This window comes from Pseudochaenichthys georgianus, unplaced genomic scaffold, assembly GCF_902827115.2.
Source record: "Pseudochaenichthys georgianus unplaced genomic scaffold, fPseGeo1.2 scaffold_578_arrow_ctg1, whole genome shotgun sequence".
Lineage (NCBI taxonomy): Eukaryota > Metazoa > Chordata > Actinopteri > Perciformes > Channichthyidae > Pseudochaenichthys > Pseudochaenichthys georgianus.
The window spans coordinates 111,637-128,152 of NW_027263137.1; the positions used below are offsets into that span (position 1 = coordinate 111,637).

A 16,516-nucleotide genomic window follows, 5' to 3' on the forward strand; every position below is an offset into this window, starting at 1 on the left:
CTGGCATTTAGCAGTTGTCCACTGATACCCCGTTTTGTTTCTCCCGCTAGACCTGTTGGTGGCTTAGCCCCGCCCCCCTCACCTCTTCCTGCGTTAACTAGAGAGAAACATTGACTTCTGTCAGTCCTTACAAGACTTTGCCTCTGGATCCTGTTCTTTCCACTGTTCTGCTCAGGATTGTATCTATCTCGAACTAACCATATTATGTGCATCAGACAGTCTCAGCATGAGTGCCAAACTGTGGACAGAGGAGCAGTTTAACTGTCCTGTGTGTCCTGGATCTCCCAAATGATCCAGTAACCATCCCTGTGGGACACAGCTACTGCATGGCCTGCATCAACGACTACTGGAGCAAGAACGATCCCAAGGGCGTCTTCAGCTGCCCACAATGCCGACAGTCCTTCAAAATCCCAAGCCCTCCTTGGTCGAGAAACACCATGCTGGCTGAGGCTGTAGAGCAGCTCCGCAAAGGGCCCAAATAGCTGATGTGCGTGCCTCTATGCGAAGCGGCACTGGCGTAGCCCTCATCCAAAAGGAAACTCTCTTCCTCGCAGTGTTATGCGACATGTGCAAAGGAGAACAGCGAGCAGCGGTCAAGAGCTGCCTGGTGTGCATGAGTTCATTCTGTCGAAGCCCACCTGAAGCCCCACAAGACCAAGAAGTCCCTGAGTAAGCACGAGCTGATAGCAACCCACAAGCAATCTGGCTGAGAAGATCTGCACAGAGCACAAATACCTGCAGGAGTTCTTCTGTCGCCAGTGTAAAAATGTTCGTCTGCTGGCTGTGCACCAGCAAACCAGCACAAAGGCCACGAGTGTGTGTCCACCAAGGTCGAGCGTTTGGAGAAACAGGTAAGAAACGCGGGACCATTTGGAAAGGTGCAAACATTGCGGCAGTGATGAAAAGTGACTCTACTATTATGCAGGCCTCCACTGTAACTGTAGTATGGCATCACATGTCAAGTGTTTAGGTGGAAAAACCTTTTTTATAAAGTATCTGAACAACCTGCGCCAATATGTGAATAATCCTGACTAACATTTAAGATGGATCATATATTGCAACACAATGTTATCTATTGAAATAAACCCACCTTCAAAAGAAAGTGGGCACCAGTTTCTAATATAGGGACAAGTGATGACCTCTCCTGCCTTGCCGTGTGTGTGTGTGTCTCCCTCCCTTTGCATGTGTGTGTGTGTATCTCCCTTTGTGTGACGTGGTTGTGTGTCCAGGCTGACAAACCTAACTACATTCCTCATTCGTATTGCTCCACCCTCTCACGTTGTCCTCTTTCACACGCACAGCTGCTTCCTCGTACCTGTGTAAGATATGATTTTTTTATTTTGCGTCTTCGTGTGCCGTCCTGTAGAAATTGATGTCAGAGATGCAGACGGAGAATACGCAGAGACTGAAGGAGAGGGAGCAGGAGCTGAAAGACATGAAGAAGATGATGGAGGGTGACGAAGGTTGGTTTGAACCTGGCAATAGTCATTTTAGATGTGGGTCAGAGGGGCCATTTTGTCATTGATAGAAACCTACAAAGGGACACATAATTACCACGAGGAACCACGAAATGACTACAAAGCGACAACATGACTACAAAGATACACAAACAACCACAACATTACCAAAGAAGTCAAAAACCACCACAAAAACAATTACAAGAAAAGAGTCCAACCGGCTTAAAAGTCAGTTTTTCTTGTTGCTATGTAGCATCGATAATGGGGATGCATCTCTGTGCCCGGCAGGCCGTTGTCTCTTTATCCCGCCATGTTTAACTTACTGTGTGTGTGATTTGCATACTGAGGCATGACACCTCTCTGTCTCCCAGCGTTCTTCAGACATGGTCCACGACGACACTGAACAGGTGCTGTCGGAGCTGCAGCGCTCAGTGGAGCGTCTGCAGGAGCTTCTTGAAGAAGTTCTGGATCAGGCCAGCATGCAGAAGATGGGCCACGCTCAGGAAGTCACGGACAGCCTGGAGGCGGAGGTCACAGAGCTCAGGAAGAGAGACCAGGAGATGAAGGACTTGTTACGCTGTGAGGACCACATCTACTACCTCGAGGTAAGACTACTGAAGGGAGAGAAGGCGGTAGAAGGACTCAGATCTTGTTCTTGAGTACAAGTAGAAGTACTCAGGTCTTGTACTTGAGTAAAAGTAGAAGAACTCAGGTCTTGTACTTGAGTAAAAGTAGAAGTACTCAGATCTAGTACTTGAGTACAAGTAGAAGTACTCAGATTTTGTACTTGAGTAAAAGTAGAAGTACTCAGATCTTGTACTTGAGTAAAAGTAGAAGTACTCAGATCTTGTACTTGAGTAAAAGTAGAAGTACTCAGATCTTGTACTTGATTAAAAGTAAAAGTACTCAGAGCTTGTGCTTGAGTAAAAGTAGAAGTACTCAGAGCTTGTGCTTGAGTAAAAGTAGAAGTACTCAGAGCTTGTGCTTGAGTAAAAGTAGAAGTACTCAGAGCTTGTGCTTGAGTAAAAGTAGAAGTACTCAGAGCTTGTGCTTGAGTAAAAGTAGAAGTACTCAGATCTTGTACTTGATTAAAAGTAAAGTACTCAGAGCTTGTGCTTGAGTAAAAGTAGAAGTACTCAGAGCTTGTGCTTGAGTAAAAGTAGAAGTACTCAGAGCTTGTACTTGAGTAAAAGTAGAAGAACTCAGATCTTGTACTTGAGTAAAAGTAGAAGAAACTCAGATCTTGTACTTGAGTAAAAGTAGAAGTACCAGAGTGTAGGAATACTCTGTTACAGTAAAAGTATTCAAAATGTTCCTCAAGTGAAAGTAGAAAGTATTCTCATCTAAATATAGTGAAAGACAGTAAAAGTAGTCGTTGTGCAGATTGGTCCATTTCAGAATAATATATATGATGTGTTTTATAATGATTGATCATGAAAGTGTTCTCAGAGCTGGTGGAGGTGCAGCTAGTCTGAAGTACTTTGTAGACTGCAGGGTAGCTGGTGGATTCACTCCAGGTGGAACCAAAGTCTGATTCAACACTTGATTAGATTTCACATCCTTCATCTGTGAAGTAACTAAAGGTATTAATACATGTAGTGGAGTAGAAGTACACCACCTGGAGGTTCAGACTTCTTTTAGCGAATACCTTTTTCCTTCAGACATGCGAGTCCTTGTGTAACCCCCTGGAGTCCGGAGACCTTCCCACTGTGGTGGTAAATCCAGAAGCTTCTTTTGAACCGGTACGAGATGCCATCCTCGACCTCAGGGACAAAGTTGAGGATATTTGCAACCAGGAATTGGGAAAGATCACCAAACAAGGTTAGTCAAAAATAGTCTAATGTTGTTTTGATCTCCCTTCTATCTTTAGATGTCGTATCTTAACACCGGCACCGTTCCACAGGACTTTAACCCGCACTCTCATCTTATGTAAAGATACGTAACATGTTCACACAAACGCCCAAGTGTTAACTGTATTATTATTTTAATTTGTATTCTATTTTAACTTTGTGTGAAACCTGTTCTTAACTCTAACCCTGTTGCTGCTTTTAACGCCTGCATTTCCTCAAGTGGATAAATAAATCTTATCTGTTTTCTTTCTTCCAGTCAACGATACGACGCTGTTCACTCTTGGAGACGGTAAGCAGCATCTTACCTTTTTAAAACATGAATGCTATAAAACATGCTTTAACATTGACTTCCTCTCTTTCGTTATCCAGCGAATCGCTCGGGACTCAAAGGAGGGATTTTTAAATGTGAGTTTCAGAGGTTTTTTCATAAATAAATTATTAGACTCGTAGAAGGCGTTTCTGATATCTGATTTTCCTTCAGTGTTCTCTGGTCTTGGATCTCGTAACACGAACAGTCGTTCACCAGGTCTGTCCGGTTCTTTCACCACTACATCTTTTCACTTTATCTTTTATATAAACGGGCGTAATTTATGCATGTTTTTTTCCTCACAGCTCCAACTGTGGGAGCCCGTGCCGACAGACGAGGACTTGGTAATGTACACTGACATGTGACAATATGTCCACAGTAATTCGATATTCAGTCCGTATTAAACATTTAAGTTTCATTTATCAGGTATTGGCCTCAGAAATCAAGATGTGCGGAGTAGAGACACACCACGAGGTGAGGGTGTGTGTGTGTGTGTGTGTGTGTGTGTGTGTATAGTCACGTGTGGGGACTCGCCTCCCTGGAGAAATTGGAGGTCCCCATAAGGGGGATCATCAATTTTAGGGTGAAGACTGTGTGTGTGTGTGTGTGTGTGTGTGTGTGTGTGTGTGTGTGTGTGTGTGTGTGTGTGTGTTAAAATATGCTTTTCCCCTTTTTACAGACAAAGGAAACACGAGTTCGCCGAGACCTCGGGACAGACAGAGGAGAGAGGACAGAGAGACAGGTAGATTTAATAAACCAAGACTTCCTGATAACAATGTTTCTGTTATTTCCTGAATCAGACTTTAGTTCCACCTGGAGTAAATCCACCAGCTACCCTGCAGTCTACAAAGTACTTCAGACTAGCTGCACCTCCACCAGCTACCCTGCAGTCTACAAAGTACTTCAGACTAGCTGCACCTTCACCAGCTACCCTGCAGTCTACAAAGTACTTCAAACTAGCTGCACCTCCACCAGCTACCCTGCAGTCTACAAAGTACTTCAGACTAGCTGCACCTTCACCAGCTACCCTGCAGTCTACAAAGTACTTCAAACTAGCTGCACCTCCACCAGCTACCCTGCAGTCTACAAAGTACTTCAGACTAGCTGCACCTCCACCAGCTACCCTGCAGTCTACAAAGTACTTCAGACTAGCTGCACCTTCACCAGCTACCCTGCAGTCTACAAAGTACTTCAGACTAGCTGCACCTTCACCAGCTACCCTGCAGTCTACAAAGTACTTCAGACTAGCTGCACCTTCACCAGCTACCCTGCAGTCTACAAAGTACTTCAGACTAGCTGCACCTTCACCAGCTTTGAGAACACTTTCATGATCAATCATTATAAAACATATCATATATATTATTCTGAAATGGACCAATCTGCACAACGACTACTTTCACTGTCTTTCACTATATTTAGATGAGAATACTTTTCTACTTTCACTTGAGGAACATTTTGAATGCAGGACTTTTACTGTGACAGAGTATTCCTACACTCTGGTACTACAAGATCTGAGTACTTCTTCAAACTCTGCAAAGATCTAACATTTCTCATTCCCTTTAAACAGTGAGGGAGACGAACCCCAGACCCAGTCCCACTCCGAGCCCAACTCCCAGCCGCAGAGAGTCTCCATCTCTTTGGAGCCGGTCCAGTCAGAGCCAGGCTGCAGCACCGGTTCAAACCCCGACTCGAATCCCATCCACTCCAGCTCCAGCTCCAACTCCAACTCCAGCTCCTAGTCCAGCACCTAGTCCAGCTCCTAGTCCAGCACCAGCACCTGCAGCATCAAACGGAGGTACTGCACCCTTCTGTTCACCAAAGATTTGAAGCCACCTTGTGTTTTCTGTTAGAAACTCTCCCTGGTCCCCGGCTTGAGCTTCAGCCTCAGGATCCACGTACGTGTGATCTTCTCCAGAAGGGAAGGAGTCATCACATACAGAGCATCCTGAGCAGTGTCCTTCACATGCTGATATCACAGAGAGGGAGTCACACAGTCACAAGATGGAGGAATAGAAAGCAGTATCAATGTTTACTTCAGATTAGCTCCACCTCAGAAATGAGCATGCTTGTCTCCATAGCAACAGTTGGGATACCTTTGTTATCATGCTGCTCTCATGTTGGAAGAGGACGTTCAGTATTTTCACAACATATTTCTTTCCTCTCTTCCTGGGTCAGGTTTCAGTCGGATGGCATCGATCAGCAGCCTCTTCCGTTCACATCGACGTGGCACAACCGCGGCTACCCCAATCACCCCGGAGAATAACACACACGCATGTGAGACCGCTTACAATCTGTATTCCCCAACTCGCCTTCAATCAGCCCCTTAATTAATTAACGTGTGTTTCTTTTAACTATAAACCATTTTCAAAGTGTCTGATTGTCTGACTTGTGTTCACTCAACAGGGGGGATGTCTGCTTTGTCCGAAACACCAACAGAGAGTAAGATTGAAGCTTTTATATTCATATTCTTCTTATAGTGTAGCTAATTAGTCAACTAATTGTTTCCTCAGTTAACCCAGGTCTCTTTCTGGACTCTCCGACCGACACCACGACTCAGGCTCCTGCTTTCCCTGGATGTGAGTTCATCTTTATCTTGAGTATGGCAAATCAATACATGCATTGCAACTTCGTGCTAATTGGACATATCGTTTGCTTTTATCCAGTGAGAGAAATCAACCTGGACAGCATCCAGGCGCCGGAGCCGAGGACCAGAGAGGAGTTCCTCCAGTGTGGGTCTCAAGGTTTCACTACTTTTGATGAATTGATTCATAAAAAACTGTCTTTAAGATTACTCCAAAGACAAAGACATATTCTTTGTAAAGATACCAGCCGTGTAAAAGGTGTTTTAGTGTAAAATGGACGTCCATTTGGGTTATAGGGTGATTTAATAGTTGCCAGAATATGTGAATAATTGTCAATTCAACCGTCTCTAGACTCCATGACCTTGACCCTCGACACCAGCACAGCCCATCGTCGGCTCTCTCTCTCCGAGGGCAACACCAAAGCCACCCTGCAGGGGGCAGCGCAGCCGTACCCAAACGCTCCTCAGCGTTTTGACGGGTGGACCCAGGTGATGTGCGAGGGCCCTCTGTACTCCCAGCGGTGTTACTGGGAAGTGGAGTGGAGAGGCAGAGGGTCCTCAATAGGCGTAGCTTACAAAGCGATGATTAGAAAAGGCTTGGATTCTCGTTCGGGGCTCGGTTACAACGCCCAGTCTTGGACTTTGGAGCTGTCGGACGCCTGCTGCTCGGCCATGCATGACAACCAGAAGAAAGACATCCCCGTCACTTATTCTCCTCGTTTGGGGATCTATTTGGACCTCTCCACGGGCACGCTGGCGTTCCACAGCGTGGCTGAAAGTATGACGCACCTTCATACATTCAGAGCGAACTTCACGCAGCCGCTTTACGCCGTGTTCGGGGTGGGAAGTGGAGTCGGGGTGGGGCTGGATTTCGCTCTTGGGCAGTTTAGCTCCAGCTCTGATAGCATTAAGATCTGTCCCATGTGAGCATGTAGGCTGGAAGAATCTAGAACAAATGTTTAAATGTGTAAATTCTGGCCTACAATTAAGGTTTACAGTCGAACAGGAACGGGGCTGAAACAGAGGGGATTATGGGTAATGCTGCAATGAACTTCAGAGACATGTAATATATTGATGAAAAACATTATAATAGGAGACCTTTTAATTTGTAAGATGTGGCCAACAATTAAGGTTTAAAATCTAACAATGAACTGACATTACAAGTTGTTTACATTATTTTTAAAGATGTGTCTTTTTGAAAGTGCTACTGAAATGCTAACAAACTAGCCCCACCCTGACTTACTCGTTATACTACTCTGAGGCAATAGAATAGTGAGTCATTTTTTCTCATTTTAACCACTTTGATTATTTGCTTAGTGAACTAAATTTAAAGGGTACACGTATTTTTCACAGGCTCTGAGTTTCAGCTTACTCTAGGCTTTACATGTATAACCATTGACTGTGTGCTAATGCCTATTGGACAAAACAGATGCTTTTGTTCTTATTTCCAATGCACTTGAAGCAAACATATTCACTACTTCTTCTAACAAGTATGAGTAATAAAGAAACAACTTGGTGAGTCAGTGGCTTTTGTTTCCATTGCTTTATTTAAAAAACGAGGCAACTGAAAAACAGACATGAGTAGCTTATGATTCTTAGAAAGGAGAGGACATTTTATATTTGAGCTAAAAGACACACCTGTATTGCTGGATATGACATGTCCGTATGTCCCTTCTCTCAAATCCAATCAACCATTTGTTGACTATGTTACAGCTAATATGTGTTACTGTTCGGCCGCGCTAGACTCCCTTCTGTTAACCTCTTCATGTGGAAAGCAAAATAAAAAATGCTACATATTAAAACCGTAAGTGCTAATGTTAGCTGACAGTGTTACAACAGGCACACATTATGCTAAATTAATGTTATACTTCAAATGGAGGTGTCAGTAAATACAAAAGTAAAAGTGCGGAGTTGGAGCGGAGTGGATTTTAGCCAGTGTAAACTAATAATATAACACCATCTATAAAATAGTATAAGGTCCAGGCATAAGCAGGGGAAGAAATAGGAATATTAAGTCAAAATGTTGAAGAAAAGAAATACTTCCTATTGTTCCACTCTTATGCCTGCACTTAATACTCTTCCATACACATTAGTATCCTAAAACAGTGTCAAAGCTTTCTTCAAAATGTGTTCAACCAATCAGTGAACCCTCAACTTAACAAAAACTCCAAGTGCAAATAATACAATACAAACATGGCTTAGCAGGGAATAAATTATATCAGTACTGGCTTCTACTTAAGGCCTTTTACAATTTAAAACACAATGACCTGAAGGAAAAGACAGACCCTTTTTGTTTTTGCCTTGCGTATGATAGAGGTGAAGTCCCGCCCATCTACTTCCGCCCCATGGGACCTTATTTCGGAAAAATTATGTATTGAAGTCAATGGAGAGAGAAAGATTATCTCTCGATCCCGTTTGAATTGTGCCACGAATTACACATATGTTTGTCGATCTTAAAAAATAATTTCCGTGTCAAAAAAGTCAGTTTGTCGTAAAACTGTTGAAATAAAAGAAAGACTATAAATCCCAGAATCCCGGCTCTCACGGAACCGACTAACTCCCCTTGTGTGTGTGCAGCTCTCAACGTGCCCAGACTTGTCGTGATTTTCACCTCTAATACTTTGTGCCTCGTTCTGAAAGAAAGAAGTGAAATGTTCCAACGTGACGGCCGTCTTGGTGTGTGGTGCGAGACGGGAGATTTAGTTAATTGAGCGGTTTCACACAAAACATGTTTTACGACATCTTTTTTTTTTTGGCTTGCAAAATTATCTTTTAAATTGAAAAATATCATATGTGTAATTCGTGGCACAATTCAAACGGGATTGAAAGATAATCTGTCTCTCGCCATTGACTTCAATACATAACTTTTTCCGAAATAAGGTCCCATGAAGGAAAGGGAGGGACTTCGCCCGAAATGCATGCTGGGACTTGTAGGCAAAGTAGCAAGAGTCATGGCACATGGACGATGAACAAAACATCAAGTTAAAGAAGCATGTTGAATAAAGCGGTGAACATTTGTGAACTTTGATCCACAGAAAAATAATGGGTGGTTATTGTTCATGCGAAAAATGACAGAAAATGTCCTCCTTTTTCAGTTTCGTATCATTAAAAGGTGGTTTTGAATTAAGTGAAAGACATCTTGAATTTAGGGAATCTGACAGGGAGGATTTATTATTATTTTATTGACCGAACCATTCATCGATCAATCTAGAAAATAATCGGCAGGTTAAACTATAAAGGAAATATTTGTTATCCGAAGCCCTAATGTTTCTTCCCTTCTTTTGCGACTGGTTATTTTCAGATCGACTTTAAAATGGGCAGATGACCGTACAGACTTTTCCAACCAACTACAGAACAAGCCCTTGGAATAGCCGCTCTGGATGTTCAGTCTCGCTTTCACTTACTTTTCCCTTTTTACATTATTAACAAAAACCTTCCTTTTCGTTCCTTCGTAATAACTCGCTCTTCTTCGATCCACACATCCACAAACCTTCGTCCACTTACATGTCCCTCGTCTACCTTTACCTGAACATCCAGAGCCACGTGGGAAAAATATATAAATACTAATAATGATAGAGAAGGTATCAAGATGTGGAAAAAACCCAGAAGGAGGCAAAAACTAAGGCCTCGGTGACTAGCATCATGGCACACAGCTACACACAGACACCGCGGCGGTATCGCTAAAAACAGTCAGTTCAGTTTAAATTGTGCTTTAAAATAAGTCATAAAAAGGGGGGATTATTCCGCCATTACTACTTTCTCCAAAAAGGCAGACAAGGAGGAAGAAGAAGGAGGAGGTGTTAAAGAAGGGTTTTTTATGTTCGGGACAATCAACGTTTGGATGATGGGACATGGGAGACAGAGCCAAGATGGCGGCGTCGTTCTTTGGGGTTTCCCCAGGGAGAAGGGGGGAGAGCGAGGGTTGTAGGATGAGGAGGAGGAAGAGTTGGGTTTGACTTCGCTGCTCGGGCACCAATCATAGCTGGGAGACTTTGGTTCCGCCTCAAACCGTCCAATAGGCTTCCACCACCTGCTGAAATAAACGTAGAACAATCCTGTCGTGGTGCCGATGCGTCGGATTTCGATCCTTGGAGCACTTTAGTGAATCCAAGTCGTCGTAATCTCTCCACTAAGCCGAGATCGGGCCTAGGTCGACCCAATTTAGGGGAAGGGGCGCGAGCTGGAGCTTCCTGGGAGGGACTCGGCAAATCTGGATGTGGAGCACGACCCAGATTTAACCCGTAAACGTCCTGCAGGAAAAGCTCCGCGGGCCGAGAAACGAGGAAATTATCGGCGGGATGTTGACGTGATTCGTGAGGCACAGGAGAGGGAGATCGAGAGTGAGAAGGGGAGTTCGGAGGCGTTCCTGGGAGGAGACGAAACAGAGGCTGTCGGGATGTAGCTTTTGGAGAAGGAGGAGGCGTGTCGATGGAGATTTGTGCAGAAATGCCTCTCTCCAGGACCAGTTTGGCCAGACCTCTCGCGGGTACAAGAGGGCGACGAGGGGGGAAACAGTCGCCTAAACTCAGCCTGCACGGAGTCACTGGAGTACTGGGACCCGTCCTCATGGAGCTGGGAGTGTTGGCCATGATGGACGACTGAGAACTGGACAAACATGAAGAAACAGAAGTCATGTCACTTGTTTTGGTTTTAACTGCTGCTACTCATTTGGTTGTTTACTTTGTTGTCTTCATTTCGATGTGTGCTTTCCTTCTCACACATGTATTAAGATGGCTTACTCTACTCTCCTATCAAAGTATGAAGTAAATGTTCTCTTTGTCCTTACCTTGAGGTGACTTGTGTGACGTCGCTCGGGTGCAGGATGCTACACGTCGTGAAGGTGTACGTCGAGAAGGTAGAGCTCTGGCACTTCCCTGGATTTTGGACTATAACACACAACAAAGAGCTGTAATAATGTAAGAGTATATATCATACATAAAAGTGTTTTGTTTTTCCTTATTACTGCCGAATTCTATTCCATATTTTATTCCATTCAGACATCAAGTCAAATTCCTCCTATGCGTAAACCTACCTGTTTCTGATTCTGATATATTTAAAAATGTTCAAGTAGTACTTACTAGAAGAAGTTGTTGTCGTGGAGATGCAGATCTGACTCTGTGATTGGACCACTGTTGCACATGTTCCTGTAATGGGCTGCGCTGATTGGCTGGAGACGAGATGAGTCACACGGAGGTCCGATTTAACAGAGGAGGAAGGAGAAGGTGAAGGTAACTCGGGGGAGGGAGGCGGGACAGGAAGTGGCGAAACCGAATACTTCCTGTCGTTCGGTGAAGATGAAACCCTCACTTTGAAGGTTATCCCGCCTTCTTCTTCCTCCTCTTCCTCTTCTTTACCTCGCTCTGCCGCCCCTTTCTCCTGTTTACTCCTGCGCTCTTCACCCTCCTCATCCTCCTCCATGTCTGACATGTTGTAGACGGCATCTTGAGCCAAGGGGCAGAAACCCTTCGTCACTACACCTGGGTGAGGATCCAAGATGGTGGCCAGGTGAGGTTGGGCCAGTTGTTGCCAGTGGTGGAGAGTCAGTGAGCCTGGAAGACATTTAAAAAAATAACAATCACTTTTAGACGCACATGACATTGTCTTGCAGAGGAGGGAAGAAGTGGAGGACAAATACTTTGTTACTGTACTTAAGTACATTGCTGGTATCAGACATGAAACTACAAGTGTACAAAATAAGTCAAAATGTGGTATTTCTAACTAAGAAAACGTTCCCTATTCAAAAGTGAAGTCTTGTTCATAACCAATAAGCTAGTAGTTTGTCTCTAATATGTTAATTAACGACTAGTTGATGGCAGAGGTGGGAAGAAGTGGAGTACAAATACTTCGGTACTGTACTCAAGCACATTTTTCTGGTATCAGTACTTTACTCCACTACTTATTTTTCTGACGACTTTTTACTTTGGCTTCTCACATGTTGAACACAAATACCTGTACTTTCTACTTCTTACATTTTGAACTCAAATACCTGTACTTTCTACTTCTCACATGTTGAACTCAAATACCTGTACTTTCTACTTCTCACATGTTGAACTCAAATACCTGTACTTTCTACTTCTTACATGTTGAACTCAAATACCTGTACTTTCTACTTCTCACATGTTGAACTCAAATACCTGTACTTTCTACTTCTCATGTTGAACTCAAATACCTGTACTTTCTACTTCTTACATGTTGAACTCAAATACCTGTACTTTCTACTTCTTACATGTTGAACACTAATACCTGTACTTTCTACTTCTTACATGTTGAACTCAAATACCTGTACTTTCTACTTCTTACATGTTGAACTCAAATACCTGTACTTTCTACTTCTTACATGTTGAACTCAAATACCTGTACTTTCTACTTTCTTACATGTTGAACTCAAATACCTGTACTTTCTACTTCTTACATGTTGAACTCAAATACCTGTACTTTCTACTTCTTACATGTTGAACCCAAATACCTGTACTTTCTACTTCTAACATGTTGAACTCAAATACCTGTACTTTCTACTTCTTACATGTTGAACACAAATACCTGTACTTTCTACTTCTCACATGTTGAACACAAATACCTGTACTTTCTACTTCTTACATGTTGAACTCAAATACCTGTACTTTCTACTTCTCTCATGTTGAACTCAAATACCTGTACTTTCTACTTCTCACATGTTGAACTCAAATACCTGTACTTTCTACTTCTTACATGTTGAACACAAATACCTGTACTTTCTACTTCTCACATGTTGAACTCAAATACCTGTACTTTCTACTTCTTACATGTTGAACTCAAATACCTGTACTTTCTACTTCTTACATGTTGAACACAAATACCTGTACTTTCTACTTCTTACATGTTGAACTCAAATACCTGTACTTTCTACTTCTTACATGTTGAACTCAAATACCTGTACTTTCTACTTCTCACATGTTGAACACAAATACCTGTACTTTCTACTTCTTACATGTTGAACTCAAATACCTGTACTTTCTACTTCTCACATGTTGAACACAAATACCTGTACTTTCTACTTCTCTCATGTTGAACTCAAATACCTGTACTTTCTACTTCTCACATGTTGAACCCAAATACCTGTACTTTCTACTTCTTACATGTTGAACCCAAATACCTGTACTTTCTACTTCTCACATGTTGAACCCAAATACCTGTACTTTCTACTTCTTACATGTTGAACTCAAATACCTGTACTTTCTACTTCTTACATGTTGAACTCAAATACCTGTACTTTCTACTTCTTACATTTTGAACACTAATACCTGTACTTTCTACTTCTTACATTTTGTGTACGAGGACGAAAACGGTCGTTTGCGTTACTGTTTAGTGTCATATAGACCGTTTGGCCACACGAGGACGACCGAATACGGCACTAAACGACTGCGGAAACGATAACGGGTCCCCAGGTGGATAGAACGGCATACGCAACGCTCTGGGGGGTCAAACGGCTCCGTGTGTACGCCCTATACGATCATTTTCTGATAATGATGAGGCAATAGCCCCGCCTCTCCCCACCTCTGCTGCTCACCCCGCGTCAAAGTAAACTGCACTGAATTAAGATTATTTATCTTTCTCTCGATATGGACCTAAACGCGAGTGAAGTGTAATCTGACAGGACGAAGACACCTCTCAAACTACCTAGTTATAAATATGTTTATTTTTACTGTCGGCCGGGTCACTCATTACTGGATCAGCTGCTGCTTGAGACAGACACTGGCGCTGTCCGAAGAGAGGGAGGAAAAAGAGAGGCTCCGTGTATTTTATTATTATATTATATAGAGTCGTTATTCATTTGTTTTAAAGCTCAATAAATAACAAAGAAGACCTTTGACCGGCACTTTTATAATTTTGTCCGGGAAGATTTAAACTTTAATTCACGTTGACTGGCGAAACTCTGCCCGGTTCCCTCGGCCCCCACCGCGGAGAATAAACAGAAGGGCAACCATGACAACCATGCTTCTTCTGCTTGTGTGGAGGCAGTTACAGCGCCACGTACAGGCTCCTGCATGTACTGCAGCTTCTCCAGCGGTTGGAGCTAAACGGAGCGGTCTCGTGTGGACAGACACTATCCGGATAACTATTGCGTGTGGACGGAAGCTTGTTTGCGATTGCGTTAATCCTATGCGTTTAGCCGTTTTCGTCCTCATGTGGCTAAAGGAACCAGCTGTTTGGAAAATGAAAGGTATTGTGACTTACCTTCCATGGGCTTGACGATCTGCAGCTTCTCGGGCAGGAAGGTCCTGAAAACGCTGGAGCTGAAGGAGAGTTCCGACAGGTTGGAGAAAGACGACATGTTGCTTCCCATCGGGGAGACGCAGCCGCTGCTTTCTCCGTCGGTCTCGGACAACGCCTGCATCTTCTTCTCTCGCTCCGCCTGGAAGAAGCGACGCTCGCACATGAAGTTCTGTCTTCGCAGCGAAAGTCGATGGAGAGCTCTGTTCAGATCGTTTCCTCCAGGACAGCCAGGTTGGCCGATTCGCACCTCCTCCCTGCAACAAGGTCATAGTAGTTTGATATTTCAAGATTGTATTGAAGTTTTTGAGGAATATAAGGTTTAGTTTGTTGGCTGTACAACCACCACAGCCTCTGGTAGTACAATTATGGCCACTTTTTGGTTAAAACTGCCATTTTGGATACTGGAAATGTCACAAATGGATTCAGCATCCTCAATAACCCACATAACCTCTCCGAAATGTTCCGGCCAAACCATTTTTGAACTGCATGGGCTACAATGCAATTTCATGCTAATTAACGTAATTGCCCAGTTTTTCGGTCATCCTAAAGATTAAATCCAAATGCATTACTGGTAACGTACCCCTGGTTGGACTGGAAAGGCTGTGCCGTCATAACCAGAGAGCTCTGCCCTGATCCTGGGATGGGAGGAGTGGCAGAAGCCGGACGAGATGACGAGGAGTTGATGGAGCGAACAGTTTGAAAGACTCGCCTTTGGGATAATCTGAAGGGTAACAATGTTTACGGTGAAATAAGATATTAAAGTAGCAGAACACTTTATATTATTAAGGTACACTTATTCACCATAACAGCAGAGATGGCAAAAGTACACACATCCTTTACTCAAGTAGAAGTCCAGATACTCGTGATAAAAAATACTCTGGTAAAAGTAGAAGTACTGACTAAACTTCTTTGCTCAAGTAAAGGTATGGGCTTCGAAATGTACTTAAGTAAAAAGTACCCACAACTAGCAGCTGTTTTAATCATGTTCATATCAATAGGCACGCAATGACTCTAAAGAATAATGATCACATCACCAAACACACATTCAGACTAAAGGAACCAGCTGTTTGGGAAATGAGAGAAGTAGAAAGTACAGGTATTTGAGTTCAACATGTGAGAAGTAGAAAGTACAGGTATTTGGGTTCAACATGTGAGAAGAAGAAAGTACAGGTATTTGAGTTCAACATGTAAGAAGTAGAAAGTACAGGTATTTGAGTTCAACATGTAAGAAGTAGAAAGTACAGGTATTTGAGTTTCAACATGTAAGAAGTAGAAAGTACAAGTATTTGAGTTCAACATGAGAGAAGTAGAAAGTACAGGTATTTGAGTTCAACATGTAAGAAGTAGAAAGTACAGGTATTTGTGTTCAACATGTGAGAAGTAGAAAGTACAGGTATTTGAGTTCAACATGTAAGAAGTAGAAAGTACAGGTATTTGAGTTCAACATGTAAGAAGTAGAAAGTACAGGTATTTGAGTTCAACATGAGAGAAGTAGAAAGTACAGGTATTTGAGTTCAACATGTAAGAAGTAGAAAGTACAGGTATTTGAGTTCAACATGTAAGAAGTAGAAAGTACAGGTATTTGAGTTCAACATGTAAGAAGTAGAAAGTACAGGTATTTGTGTTCAATATGTAAGAAGTAGAAAGTACAGGTATTTGAGTTCAACATGTAAGAAGTAGAAAGTACAGGTATTTGAGTTCAACATGTAAGAAGTAGAAAGTACAGGTATTTGTGTTCAACATGTGAGAAGTAGAAAGTACAGGTATTTGTGTTCAACATGTAAGAAGTAGAAAGTACAGGTATTTGAGTTCAACATGAGAGAAGTAGAAAGTACAGGTATTTGGGTTCAACATGTAAGAAGTAGAAAGTACAGGTATTTGGGTTCAACATGTGAGAAGTAGAAAGTACAGGTATTTGAGTTCAACATGTAAGAAGTAGAAAGTACAGGTATTTGAGTTCAACATGTAAGAAGTAGAAAGTACAGGTATTTGTGTTCAACATGTGAGAAGTAGAAAGTACAGGTATTTGTGTTCAACATGTGAGAAGTAGAAAGTACAGGTATTTGGG

General features: G+C 42.7%; 2 protein-coding genes across 3 annotated transcripts in view; one reads left to right on the forward strand and one right to left on the reverse strand.

The window, feature by feature from the left end:
- The first annotated feature begins 226 nt into the window (after positions 1-226).
- Positions 227-7,661, forward strand: trim25l (tripartite motif containing 25, like). Its single transcript, XM_034079262.2, is given in 22 exon segments — positions 227-274; positions 276-471; positions 474-628; positions 630-689; positions 691-762; positions 764-793; positions 795-851; positions 1,367-1,447; positions 1,814-2,062; positions 3,119-3,278; positions 3,564-3,596; positions 3,677-3,712; positions 3,789-3,833; positions 3,920-3,958; positions 4,041-4,088; positions 4,294-4,356; positions 5,182-5,409; positions 5,790-5,888; positions 6,018-6,053; positions 6,125-6,190; positions 6,278-6,343; positions 6,548-7,661. Coding segments are annotated over 22 exon segments (2,442 nt in total). The 3' UTR covers positions 7,123-7,661.
- Positions 7,662-7,721: 60 nt separating this feature from the next.
- Positions 7,722-16,516, reverse strand: part of trak2 (trafficking protein, kinesin binding 2) — a 27,243-nt gene continuing 18,448 nt past the window's right edge. For both annotated transcript variants that reach the window (XM_034079265.2, XM_034079264.2), the window contains 5 exons: positions 15,029-15,169; positions 14,410-14,702; positions 11,274-11,744; positions 10,982-11,081; positions 7,722-10,800 (listed from right to left, as the gene is read on the reverse strand). In XM_034079265.2, the coding sequence (XP_033935156.1) occupies positions 10,026-10,800; positions 10,982-11,081; positions 11,274-11,744; positions 14,410-14,702; positions 15,029-15,169 (1,780 nt within the window). In that variant the 3' untranslated portion in view covers positions 7,722-10,025. The remainder of the gene's footprint in view (positions 10,801-10,981; positions 11,082-11,273; positions 11,745-14,409; positions 14,703-15,028; positions 15,170-16,516) is intronic.